The sequence below is a fragment of the Centroberyx affinis genome, unplaced genomic scaffold (assembly GCF_046629955.1).
Source record: "Centroberyx affinis isolate AG114_WGS23_722 - 3 ecotype Tasmania unplaced genomic scaffold, CSIRO-AGI_Caff_v1 ptg000714l_1, whole genome shotgun sequence".
Taxonomy (NCBI): domain Eukaryota; kingdom Metazoa; phylum Chordata; class Actinopteri; order Beryciformes; family Berycidae; genus Centroberyx; species Centroberyx affinis.
Genome location: NW_027279331.1, coordinates 18,524 through 32,933, shown reverse-complemented (window position 1 = coordinate 32,933; position 14,410 = coordinate 18,524). Strand labels below are relative to the sequence as shown.

At 38.1% G+C, this 14,410-nt stretch overlaps 1 protein-coding gene across 2 annotated transcripts; it reads right to left on the bottom strand.

The window, feature by feature from the left end:
• Positions 1 to 131: 131 nt before the first annotated feature.
• Positions 132 to 7,628, bottom strand: LOC139644168 (testis-expressed protein 12). Of its 2 annotated transcripts, none has more exons than XM_071519548.1 (5): positions 7,469 to 7,628; positions 5,230 to 5,346; positions 4,355 to 4,466; positions 1,573 to 1,624; positions 132 to 540 (listed from the first exon to the last, which is right to left on the bottom strand). In XM_071519548.1, exons 2-5 carry the CDS (start codon positions 5,329 to 5,331, stop codon positions 396 to 398), a joined length of 411 nt encoding a protein of 136 aa, XP_071375649.1. In that variant the 5' UTR covers positions 5,332 to 5,346; positions 7,469 to 7,628; the 3' UTR covers positions 132 to 395. The 2 variants fall into 2 exon arrangements, with proteins under 2 accessions (XP_071375649.1, XP_071375650.1); XM_071519549.1 differs by having other exon boundaries at positions 7,478 to 7,628.
• Between the last annotated feature and the right edge of the window lie 6,782 nt (positions 7,629 to 14,410).

Here is a 14,410-nt window from a genome sequence, read left to right as displayed (position 1 = left end):
TCCATCATATATAATAGAATTCATTAAAAAATGATCTATTATCTATAACTATCAATAGAGTATTGAGAGTGTAAATAAATATGCTATTCAAAATGCATTTTCACGAAAACAAAATATACACTTAAAACGGCTAACATTTATTAATTTATTCTTATAGTCAATAAATTAATTCTACATTGCATGGCACTTGGTACAGTAATATATTATGATAGAGCGTTAGTTAATATAAATAACGAAATACGAACTGCAGATGGCACATACACAGCACAAAAACATACGTGTTCGCAAAAGAAAAACGTAAAGAGTGGCAAAATAAAGCCACGACATTGAAATGAACCCACTTGTTAGTAAAATACACAGCTCAGAATCATTTGTTTTACCTAGTATGTGATGGATTAACCCTGCAGTTTATCAGAAATGAGAGCCAGCGTACGCCTCAGGTGATCTTTCTTCTCTTTCAGGTGGGACTCCAGGCTTCGAGCCTCCGTCAGAATGCCCTCCAGCTCCTTCACCTGGGAGGCATCTGCTGCAGCTCTCTCACTGCAACAAACACAAACGGCGTCATGGATATACTCTGAATATGACTTAGGGTCTTAAAAGGCACAAATTATTGGAAAATTAGACCATTTGTAAAGAAAAAAGAGAAGAAACCCACAATACTTATGTTTTCTTAATCTGACACAGAGTAAAAGGCATGAGGTTGGAGAAATTGCAGAGTTTGCAGCATCTTAAAATGACTTTTAAATGTATTTTTAAAGGAAAAATCCACCCTAACAAAAGGGTATGGTTGATTTGTTGTGTGGTGATGTGATCCCACCAATAATTGGCCAAATGTAGACTACATGACATCTTGTTGAGATATTTTCTGCGCAGTTACAGTTTGACAGCAGAAAATTTAAACACTTTGAGCTATTGGCAATGTACCTTCTATGCAATGTACCCTGTATTTCTTTTTCCCGTGGATAACTGGCAACTAACATCAGGTTTTGGTGTCAGTCCCTCAGAATCAAAGAGCAAGAGCTTCTTTCTAGAGCCGCCATTTTGCACCAAGAGACGTTCAACAATCATACAGGGAGAAATCCATTGTAGAAGAAGAGAAACCAATTTCTCCACCAACAGTAGCCTTAATAGACCAGAATGCAATGCAGCCACAAGACATGTTGTGTTTTGAGTAATGCGGCATGAGTCATTCTGTGAAATGTAGGAAATCACTAACTTACGTAGAAGTAGACGAGGCAGGTTGAGGCGAAGTGGATACAGCAAAAAAGTAAAGTACAAAATTTCACCACAAAATAACATGATGAATGCAATGGACATCACAGATTGATGATATATAATAGTGTAAGAGGATCTGAGGGGGGATTTTTCCTTTAAGTCTTTTTAAATTTTGGTTCCGTTTCACTGTAAACATTCAAAGGTTACTACACAATGGCTGTGAAAAGCTCATAATGTCACATTGTTCATGCATATTTTTCAAGGTTTTGTATCTATAGCGGAATCAAGCAGGCAAGACAAAATGGTGGTGCACAATTTTGTGAAGAATGAAGATCTAGTTGTTTAAATGCAACCTACCTTAAGACTTCGGCATATTTTGAAAACAGCATGCTGACTTCTCTATTTGCACCTGTTACCAGAAAGCAAAGCAACACGTGGGATGCGGCCAATTTCATTCCATGGAGAAAACTTCAACATGTACATGAGGTGACCCACGAATGTCATGCATCAGTGTGTGAGATGACACAACAAACAGTTACATAAAGCCGGGCTGGGTTGAGTTGACAACAGACACAGTGTAGAAAGAATAAGAAAGAAAGAAAGGAAGAAAGTCATTCCTGTGTTCCCAGGGTCCTATGTTGCCAGGGTCCTATGTTCCCAAGGTCCTATGTTACCAGGGTCCTATGTTCCCAGGGTCCTATGTTCCCAAGGTCCTATGTTACCAGGGTCCTATGTTCCCCAGCTCTATATAGCACATAATGGGAACCTGAAAAAGATGTTCCCCAGCTCTGTATTCGCCTAATATGGTTAGTTAGGGTTAGGGTTAAACATAGGACCCGGAGAACATAGGACCCTGGGAGAGCACATATGTAGAACTGGGGAACATAGGACCCTGGGAACATAGGACCCTTTGTCATTATGTGCCATATAAATCTGGGGAACATAGGACCCTGGGAATATAGGACCCTGGGAACATAGATACGCTCCTGAAAGAATAGGCAATTGACCTCAAAGGCTGTGATCTGAACTACTTCAATCAGAGCGCAGTCAAGAACAGCAACGGCTGGTTTCATGAACATACAGGGTGTTGGAAAAGTCTGTGGAAATTTTGTACACGCTTCAAGCGACTTGGTTGATGGGTCGATCGATTCTGACTGATTGCACTGACTGATTGAAACAAGAAGCGCAGAAATCTAACTGGCTGTTGACAGCTAATAACCGAGAGAAGTTCAGCCATGCCCGGCTTTTCTCAGCCGCCAAGCTTGTGGACCGTCCACACCTCGGCTGAGTTTCCCTGGTCACTGAGCTCCATAGGGAATGAATGGACTTCTAGTGACTTGTGATTGTGCTGCTTGCAGTATGGAAGCAGTTTGTATCTGATAAACCAGTGATTCTCAACCTTTTTCATATCAAGGACCCCTGATTTAGTACACATTACGACCACGGACCCCCATTTGATGAGATTTTGTCTCTTGGACCCAAATCTGAGAATATTGTTATTGTTAGATATGATTTTGTCCAGAATTCCATGACTATCTGTATTGTAGATAGAGAGATAACAGTTAAACTATGGTCCAAATAGTAATTCTTCTACATTCTCTAATGGTGTTTCTTGTAAATGAAGTTTAACACTTCATCAATTTGCTGGGGACCCCCTTGAATCCTCTCAAGGACCTCTGGTGGTCCCCGGACCCCACGTTGAGAACCACTGCGATAAACCATACCCAGATCAACAGCTGCTACCAAAGTACTACAGCACACCTACAACACTACTAATACAATATAAATGGAGTACCAAGTTTCTGGTTTTGCTGGTTTGGGGTTTTCACAGCATAGATTTTTTGCTTTAGGAAGCCTCCAAAAAGCAAAATGGAGAGGACTCAAGTGATGGGGGGGGGGCACCAACAACAAAAAACATTGTGTTACTTGATGATTCCAGACTTTTCTGACACCCTGTAAATTTCTACTGAAAGAGAAAAATCATCTTGGACCAGGTTCAATCCACACCTGAGAAACCGACCCTTCCTGACATCTTCCTGACTTTGGTGATTTATTTGTGGTTTTAAAATGTTGCTCTCAGCCTAATGACAACCCTCGAATTCGTTTTTAAAGGACAATTCCAGCGTGATTTGAGTTTTTTTGTGATATTTTTAAATCAGTTTGCCATACATCTCAGGCTCATTCGCTCCCATTCAACTCCTAACAGCGTAGAAAACAACTCCGGAGACGTCCGACACAGTCACTAAAGGTAATCCATCGCTGTGAACGAGAGGCCGACAATCATGTTTTGCAGTTGCATCTGAACCCTAATAAACTTTTACATTTTGAAAGAAGTTCCGGTCACAGTTTCATATTCATGCGTGCATTGGGGAACACCGCGAGAGCCGAGAGGAAACAGGAGGGGGGCGCTTTCTGCTTCTCTGATTTCCGCGTTTTCCTCTCCGAAAAAAAACTTTCCACCAATAGCTAACGTTCTGTGCGGTTACGTTACCTTCTGCCAATCACAACCCCATCAAGCCAACAGACAAACCAAAGCAAAACTCTTCCGCCAGCTAGAATCTGTTAAGTTACACAGAAAATAAACCTTGATTTTTCACAATTGTGGCTTAAACCAGTGGTTCTCAACGGGGGTCCGGGGACCACCAGGGGTCCTTGAGGGCATTCCAGGGGGTCCCCAGCAAATTGATGAATTGTTAAACTTCATTATTTCATTTACAAGAACGATTATAGAATGTAGGAGAATGACTGTTTTGATCATAGTTTCACTGTTATCTCTCTACCTACAACACAGATAGTCATGGAATTCTGGACAAAATCATATCTAGGAATAATAATATTCTCAGAGTTGTGTCTGAGAGACAGAATCTCATCAAATGGGGGTTCGTGGCCCTAATGTGGACTAAATTAGGGGTCCTTGATATGAAAAAAGTTGAGAACCACTGGCTTAAACTACTACAACTAAGAGGAAAAAATAGCCAATATATCAAAACGAGACAAAAGCACTGGGAAACGATCTGCAGTGATGTAAAACGGTAAGGGAATGCAGCATATGAGCAAAAACTCAACAATCACGCTGGAATTGTCCTTTAAGAAGAACACAACATTTTTGTGCAACTTGGCAATTACACATTACACATACCTGCAACTGTACGCTCAAATAAATCTGCTGAATCCAAAGCTGATGGTTTACTACAGGCCTTTTTTTTCTTTTTTGGTGGAGATTTGTCTTGATGTGCAGGTGTGTGTTCCATCTATTACAATGGGGAAAAGAGGGTTGTACTATTAGATTATCTCAATTTATGTACAGTATGTATAGTAAATCTATCTATCTATCTATCTGTCTATCTATCTATCTATCTATACAGGCAGAGCTGAATAACTAATTTAACTAACTTAACATCCTTGGACCAAATGGCCACAAATTATTAACTTGTCTTTGTGTTTGTGCCCTTTTCCTTATGGTCATGACAGGGTTCCTACACATTTTCAATTAAAAAATTCCATACTTTTTCCAGGCCTTGATTTGTTTTGAAGATTTTGTCTGGTGTTCAATATGATTTACGCAGATAGACATCTTGCCCCTGCTAACTAGGTCATATCACTGTATAGATGAAGATTGTTCTTCACAGCGACAAATATCAGAATATGTGGGATGATTGGCAGGGTTCCTACACGGTTTCCATTTTAAAATTCCATATTTTTCCCAGACCCTATGTTCTTGACTGGATTTGATTTTGGTGGGTATTTGATATAATGCATGCTGACAGCGGCTGGGTAATAAGAGCGTCCCTCTATCTGAACATTATTCTTCACATCAACAAAAACTGTGGACTCAAAGTGGCTCTACAACAACGTAAAAGCTAGAATTATGTGTGTATCATACTTTTCCAGAATATTTCAAATTCCCAAACTATTCAAGACCTGGAAATGATCAAATTCAGTTTTAATACTTTTCAAGCCTTTCCAGACCTGTGTAGGAACCCTGGTGGGAGGCTCAACAGCAGCAATACTCACCTCTTGGGGCATTTTCTGTTTAGGCCCTTTGCTGTTGTTCACTCCCCTCATGTATACTGTCGGTGGAATCACTTTTCCTGGCACTGGTGTTGCTTCATTCATTGTCCTGGAACGTTACTGCAAATGTGAAACTCAAATTAGAGACTTGAATTTGCTAGCCAAAGAATTACCTTTAAAAGTCAATCGTGTCGCAGGGCAATAACACAGAGGTTGGAACCATGCTTTATTAATAGGAGTACCCCCTCCCATCAACAGCAATTACATTTTCAACTGGTTGCTTAGAAGGCATTTTAAGAGTACTAAAGTTTCAAAATTTACCTTTAACTCAACAGGACCCCAGTGCAGTAATTTAGACATCTGTAACCAACTCTGCTTCAATTGTGACAATATTCCCTTCAATCGACAGCATTTTTTATAAAATGATTGTAAATGTTTTACATTCAACATCAGAATTTTGCTGTTGTCATGCGAAATCCTTGTAACTCCAAATTTGTTGATTTGGATTGAAGGATTAGATGCTCCTCTATGGGTTGAAAAATGGAACCCTTTCAATAATGTAAATTATTATATAAAAGTTTTAATAAGCAAATAGTACTGTAAACTGCATTACTAGTTGTAAACTGTAACTCTTTGCAGTTGTATGTTTCGATGTTGTGTTTTTGTTTTACTTGTGTATGTATAAAGGAAATAAAGACTAAAGTGATAAAAAAAAAAAGAAAAATGGAACCCTTTCAAAACCCCATTGGATAAACTCTGAAATACTGTACTTCGTGGTAAATCTGAAAACAAAGCTGTCTTTCTTAGTTCCTGAAAAGTTGACATTTGGGGGATACAAGGTTTTCATGCAACAACAACGACTCGCAATATTCTCATTGCCAACTTCAATGCTTGCTTTATGTATGAGCTTCAGACGCACTCATCACCGCAAATGTGTTTTCAAGTCATCTGTGGTATTACCCATTGCAGATAGTACATCTTTGGGGCCAAAGATTCATTTTACCATGACATACAGTATATTTCTGTGTATCTGTAATTGTAATGTCTGCATGTGTAAATACAGTGTTAAAAAAGTAACTGCTGTTGATCAGAGGGGTATCTCCACTATTACTGCAGAGGTGGGTGAGTGGTTGAAATCAATATCATGATAATCATAAGGATTTTTCTCGATATCAATATATATTACGATATGGTTCATGTATGCAAAATCACGTTAAATAATCAAATTAATGTTCATCTCATTGAACCGAATGGTAATGTTAGGTGTGATGTCAAACAAAACAGAAATATTCAAATAATATTCCTACCATACCTCATTTTATGAGTTTTTAAGTAAAATTTGCTTGTCATCATCAATTTAGACAGCAGAAATGTGTGTCACAATATCAAAATATCTTCATATCATCACGATATGATTCCACTGAAAGATAAACAATAATATTGAATTATCGCCCAGCCCTAATTCATATTATACTTCAGGAAAGCAGAAATATTGGGTAAACCCCACTGAGGCCAAAAATCTTTTTAAATGGAGACCTGGCTCAGCGATAGCAACACAGAAAATTAGAGACAGACACGACAGCACATAACAATGATACAATATGTAAGAAACTATAAAATACTATAATCAATATATAGTTTATACATATCTCACATGGTTACAAAGTTATACAGGGCTTTTTCACATGGCTTAACGCTCTCTGGCGGCCATATTGGAGGTCCTCGGCTCTTGGCAACGACAAGAACAGGTGAGAACAGCTGACTGACTGTTTCTAAACTTAGGACTTGGCCATCTCAACCCAACAGTATGGAACAGACAGCCAGCTGTTAGCTAACCATAGTATCTGGTCAGCTAACCATCACTGTCTGATGTGAATAACAGCTAACATTTCATGGCTAGTACCTAGTAGTGGCTAGTTGCATGTTAGTTACTTTGCTAAATGTGATTGCTAATGTACTTTTCCACGATGGTGCCAGCTATGGATACTAACTGTTAGGAGATTTGTGACACAACTGCAAAGCCTTTGTTGACAAAGTAAATTAAATAGCTTAATGTACAATAAAAACAACTTTACCACAGTGGGCTAGCCAGTTTAGCATTAGTTAGTCATTGGGTGGGCTAACATCTACAAAAATCACAACGATATATCATTATCAGGTAGACAGGTGCCAGCTAATGTCATGTTAGCTAGCTAGCTAAGATTTTTTTTTTTATAGCGAAAGCTAGCAAACTGCTACTTACAAAACTTACAAAGTCCTCGTTGAAGGGATAAATATTTTCATAGATCCATGTGACAAACGTGAACCCGACTGCTGGTAAATTGAAGTTATTTCATTGCTGGTAGCTACTTTAGCTAACTGTAATTTGGGGTTATTTAATTTTTAACGAAAGGGAAAGGGAACTCTCGAGCACTGGCGGGCGTCGAATGCTGCCTTCAGGTGCTCCTCCGAAGTCTCGGCTTCACAGTTCGGAAGTCGTAAATAAGACCTGTCACGCATTCAAGTGCTTTTCGAGATAATGCGAAAATACACCTGGTAACAAAAGTATTCTGCTGCTTTATTTACATATCAAACAGCACAGCGCTAGTTTGTGCTGCAGTGCCAAATAAAGAGGAGAACATACACATTAACAAAAGTTGAAAACAGAAACACACCAACATTAGTTATGCAGAATGACCAACGGTAACATTATGTTTAAAAAAAAGTCCATCCATTGCTTTCATCTCTCAGTAAGTTTTCCCTCCCAATTGCTGTTGTGGCATATACAATATCATTTTCACATTGGCTCCTTTGTAATTTCATTAACAAAACACCTATGAATATACAGTAGTCACATAATACACTGACATGCAAGGGGGTGGGAACCTGCAGGTTCATTTCTAAGAAAATCCTAATTCATTTTTATATTAACAAATTCAAAATGATTTAACATGAATAATTAAATGCACGAGGATTACGAGGACAATCATTTTTGAACAATGAGGTTATTGCAATAACGCGTTATAAAAACTCAGCCCACAAATAGGCTGCAATTGACAAAGCAAGGCTGTGTATGGAAAGGGAATCCCTGTCATATTTAATCCAGTCTTCTCTATAATATTATTTTAGATCAATTTCCCAATGGACAATTCAAACTTTTCTCACTGTGATGCAGAGGTGTGACCAAGTCAACTTTGCTCGGGTCCCAAGTCAGTCTCAAGTCTTGAGGCACGAGTCTCAAGTCAAGTCTCAATTCTAAATGTAGACCAGCAAGTCAAGTCAGAACAAATCAAGAGTCCAGTATCAATTTAATATCTTGAAGAAAACTAAATATCTAGGACTTTTAGATAGATAGATAGATAGATAGATAGATAGATAGATAGATAGATACTTTTATTAATCCCAGAGGAAATGTAGGCAGCCAGTAGTTTAAATACGGCACACAATTAAATACACACAATAAAAATTGACCTGTATAAAGTAACTGCACTGTACATAAACATAAGATACTAAAAACCTTAAACTACTTTAAACTACAAGGTCCTGTACATATGGAGATTGTTCATGCAGCAGATAAATGAATAATTCCACAATGCAAAAAATGATTGTGCCATGACAGTAAATAAAGTGACTTAAAGTGCATAATAAGCAGGGTTAAAAACACCAGTGAAATAAAGCAAAAGCACAGAGCAGAGACATAGAGCAGAGCGTCAGGCAATATGGTTTTAATAGGATAAAAACCTGGTAAGATCATCATGAGTTTGATTTCTATAATCAGTTTCAGCTTCAATAAATTCAATCATTCCATACAAATTCAGAAAAAAATCAGTCGTTTGCTGGAACAAATCTCATCACTTTCAATCTAAGTCATTTACACAAACACAAGATCTCAAGTCAAGACTTTAGAAACCTTTTCAAGTCATCAGAGTACAAGTCAGAGTCAAGTCAGCCGAGCCCGAGTCAAGTCTCAAGTGGTTCAAAATTGTGACTTGAGTCCAAGTCATGTGACTCGAGTCTGCTGTAGACAAACAGATATGTAGAGGAAGTCTATATAAGAGTCTCTCCTTAAAACTTACTTTTATGGAAAGGCATTTTCTTCACATGGCTCTTATTCCATCTCTTTTACTATTTATGAATGAATGAATGAATGAATGAATGAATGAATGAATGAATGAATGAATGAATGAATGAATGAAATTTTATTATTGTGTCCAGAGTACAGCGTTTACATTGTCAAACAACAGATAAAGAAAATAAAGAAACTGAAGCATCTTTCACCTTCAGATCTTCAGACCATCATTGAGTAGGGCAGAACTCCTAAATCATAAACAGAAGCTTACTATGTGTTACTGAAAAATCAAAATAAATATTAATTAAACAATCTATCTTGCCTTCTTTTCCAGGCTTTTGAGATAAAGTTAGCAAACTTAAACACATCAGAATTAAACAGCCATTCCAGTTTTTGCTCATCTGAACAGAATATTTTTCATCATAATTTGTACGGTACAAAAGAAAATGGGACTCACTTTCCACTTCACCCAAATCACACAGCTCCACACAGTCTGTTTAACTCCGGAGATATTTTTGAATCGACCGACCTCAATGGCCAGAGGAAGAATACCAGCTCTCATCTGTGCAACCAAAGATCTTTGGCTTCTAGATAAATGAGATGTAACATATAGTTCAGGGGCAAAATTCTCTTTGATATGCACATATGTCCTTCATTTTTGGCTTTGACAGAACGTTTTCAAACTTTTTCTTCAAATTTCAGTGAAAGCTTATTTTTAATGGAGTTAACCTTACAGTACAGATTATTCATGTAGATATAGAACATATTCACCTCCTCAAAAATTGAGTAAAGCTCTTTTGCCCATGGAGAACTGTGTGATTTGCTCCACATAAATACTTTCTTATTTATTCTGTCCTCTGCCATTTTGATTAGACGGTTCCACAGTCGGATCATTTCACATTTTCACATTTTCTATCTTGTTTTTATTGTTTTATTTTCCCTTTTATCCCCGTCTCATGCTCTCATTTTTCAATACTTCTTACTTACCTTTTAGTCCGACTTTTATTCTTATGTTTATGACAATTTTCTGAACTCTGTTGGGGTTTGTATCTTGTTTTGTGGAGCACTTTATAGCATTGTTTTGAAAAGTGCTATATAAATAAAATTATTATTATTATCATTCTTTTTTTTATAGTCTACTACATATTTTTTTTTATTATTACAGGCAAATAATACACATAACACACACAACAATATGATGACATGACAATATATCCTCACAAAAAAAGAAAAGGAGAGAAAAAAAAGTAGTAAAAAAGTAAATAAAAAAGACAAAATAAAAATAATAGGATCCCTTCAGTAATTCAAATAATTAGATTGACAATACCAGTACATTTAGAAACTGAAATATACATATGACAGTTGGAGCGTATTTAGAGTTTTATATAGTCCCACTCTTCACTAGAACAAATTTTTTCCCATTTCATATTGTGTTGTGCTACTTAATGGTTTGTACCAATTATTTTTTCCAAAACAAATTGGCTTTGCATTGTATTTTTTTAAGAAACTTAGGTTCAAATTAGTTCTTGATTGAGCTTTAAATATAAATATTTGACCTAACAGAATAATTGTATTTATTATCTGGGGACAGTTTTCATCCAGAACCCCCAAAAATAATGTTTAAAGGTGTAAGTTTAAAATAAATAAGACAATTTTCAATATTGGTCCACAAACTTGCAACATATGGACAACAGAAAAACAAACGCAACTGGTCTTCCTCTTCCTCATTACAGAATCTACATAATGATGATTGTTCAATATTAAACATTATTATCATTATTATTATAACAGTACCACTTCTAAATATTGCATAGCTCAACCTCAACATTATATATCTTTTAAACCATGTTGATATATTCCACTCTGTCCAACTAATTCTAACAGAGCAGCTCTAAAAGTGAAAGGCCCTCTCCCAGATATGGATTAAGCCTAGATTACAATGTCTCTTTTTAATTGGACTAACTCCGGACTAACTCCAGCTGGCTTTCATGGTCATACTGCATCTTCCAATCCCTACATTCAGCCTGCACTGGATTAAATCAATGGGATTATATGAGGGAAGATTAGAGCTACTCAGAGAGGAAAGGAGATCTGAAAGGTGGAAGGTCTAACTCCAGATCAATGCTGCTGTCCTGTGGCAGTGGGGTGGATTATGGCATGGTGTGTTAGATCAGTGGTTCTCAACGTGGGGTCCGGGGACCACCAGGGGTCCTTGAGGGGGTTCCAGGGGGTCCCCAGCAAACTGATGACTTGTTAAACTTCAGCATTATTTCATTTACAAGAAGTTAACACAATTAGAGAATGTAGAAGAATGATTGTACTGATCATAGTTTCTCTGTTATCTCTCTACCTACAATGCAGATAGTTATACATTTCTGGGCAAAATCATATCTAACTTATCATATCTAAATATTCTCAGATTTGGGTCCGAGAGACAAAATCTCATCAAATGGGGGTCTGTGGCCCTAATGTGGACTAAATTAGGGGTCCTTGATATGAAAAAGGTTGAGACTCACTGTGTTAGATAAATAGCAGCAACAGTGGCCAAGGAGTGTAAATGCACTTTTGAAAAAAAAAAAGAAAAAAGAAAGAAAGGAGAAAGGTGTCTGTGTTCATAGACACATTCAAAATTCACAGTTTTGTATTCACAACTCTCCAAAATCCAGTTTTAATACAAAATCATCAGATTTGTCAGAGGTCAGAATCAGTTGTATTGGCTTAGTGCAGTGGTTCTCAATGTGGGGTCCGGGGACCACCAGGGGTCCTTGAGGGCATTCCAGGGGGTCCCCAGCAAATTGACCCCCTGAATTGTTAAACTTCATTATTTTGTCATTTTAGAATGACTTATTTTGATCATAGTTTCACTGTTATCTCTCCAGATAGTCAAGGAATTCTATACAAAATCATATCTGACAATAAAAAATATTCTCAGATTTGGGTCCGAGAGACAAAATCTTATCAAATGGGGGTCTGTGGCTCTAATGTGGACTAAATTAGGGGTCCTTGATATGAAAAAGGTTGAGATTCACTGGCCTAGTGCATTCGCACATACAAGGAATTCAACTTGCTCGTGTATAGAACACAAGACAAAATTATAAAAGCAGCATATGAAAAATGTAAGTAGATATTTAAGGAGTATAGATCTCTTTTCTATACAGTATGCACATGCTCTCTGTTGGCTGATTGCATCGATAGGAGGCTATATGGAAGTCAGTAATAGAAAAAAATAAACAGAAATAATGTATGCACAGGGAATATTACACTGTTCTGAGTGTTTTATTGCAAGACCAAAAGAAAATGCTGTGCACAAGAGTTGGAATGGAATAAACAGAGTAGGAATCATATGAAAATGAGGATAAACAGACTATAAATAAATTGGGATAAGTTGTGTTTTTGCATGTTAATGACTTTTACAACATTTTTTTCCGTCTCTTATAGGTTGATTTCATTTCATTCTTCTTTCACTGATACAACATAGGAAACTTTCCACACCTCAGTCTGCCCAGGTCACTTCAGTCATTAAAAAGTAACCAAACCACATTTTCAGGAAGTTGATGATGAACTACTCTAGAGGAAAACCTACTCCTTTTTTTGTACCTTTTTCTTGTGTGTTTCTTTTTCCATTCTGTTTCTGACCAGTTCAAAAGTTGTTGTTTTTTTGTGCAAAGCAGGCAATTCTTTGAGAACGCTGATTTATTTATGAAGAGCGAGCAATGCAATTCCAAAGGAGAAAAGAAAAGATCAATGAACATAACGTGGGATGCATCAGAATCGCTTTAATTTCCAGGTACTGCAAATGTAGAGAGATTTGTCTCGGTGGCATTGGCGCAGAGTTATATAGGCAATTTACAGAGTTTGACCCGCGCATATAGCCTATAAAAATGATTTAGAGGGAAATATGTGGAATAAGGAAAAAGTCCTTATTTCATGGGACTGCCAGCAACTCCAAAATCCAGCAAATCCACAGCGTGGGGAGAGTTCCATTGCAATGATGCGTTCAAGTCCTATGGGAATAAACCACTGAGCGATTTGACATTTAAAAGCATCGATTTGGAAGCCATCGAGATGCCATGATCAAAGTTTTCTGTAGACTTTGGTTGCTCCTGATCAGCTTGTTCACCCATTTTTAGAGCTGTGGTCACAAAATGACATATGTGATAAAAAATAATTAATTTTGTTGGTTTTGTTTGAAATTAATATATCAATCGATAGACTTGACTACAAGTAGGCCCACTGTTTTTCCTTGTTGGTGATGTCAGAGTTCAAGGTAAGTCAGGGTTCATGGCCAAACGCGGAGTTCTCAGGTAGTTTTTTTTTTTACCTCCTGAAAGCTGAGGTGAACGGTATTTTCAAGTGGGAAGCTAGTCTTTCCTGACTTTCCCACAGGACTTGAACGCAGCGTCAGGGGCATCACGGGCACTAGAAGGCGCTCTTCCGTCTTACCTAATCCAAAACCGAAACATACACAAACATGGCGACACCACCGACAGACAAGATGCTGTCCTCTCTTCGGTGTTCAATATATTTGTTGTTCCTCTGTGCTGCTGCAACAAAAGCGTCGAACCTTCGTCTTCACCCGGAGCAGCGTTACGTGACACCGCAGAACAGAGGATTTTTCACGGTAAACGCAAATGAGGATTTAACATATGGGGATGGAGGAGGCGCCGCCGCCGCCGCCGCCGCTCCGGAGCTGCGACTGGCCGCTCGTAGTGCCGCTGAAGACGGGCTGGACTCCGGTGCCCGTCCGCAGCATCGACGCCGCCGGAGTACTGCTGAATCAGCCATGCCGAAGGTGTATGGACAGGTAATGTGGCACATCCCAGGATTACTGCTGTTTTACTTAGGTCTGTTCACGGCATATGCATTGTCCCATCAGGCTGTCCTTAGCTGGCAAGGTTGGCTTTGCAGAAATTATGCAAGCCCCTCTCTTTTCTCAGTCACATCATTCCTTTCACTTCACGCTGAAGTCGCCTTTCTTGTTCTATCCTGTATGGCGAGAGAAAGGCACGCCAAACAACATTCAAAAAACCTTGCAGTTTAACGTGGCCTTACTTAACCGCAAAGGAGCATACCTAATGGAACTCGACGCAAGACGTTGTCGGAATCATTAGGTTGCTCTGGTGATTTCGGCATACA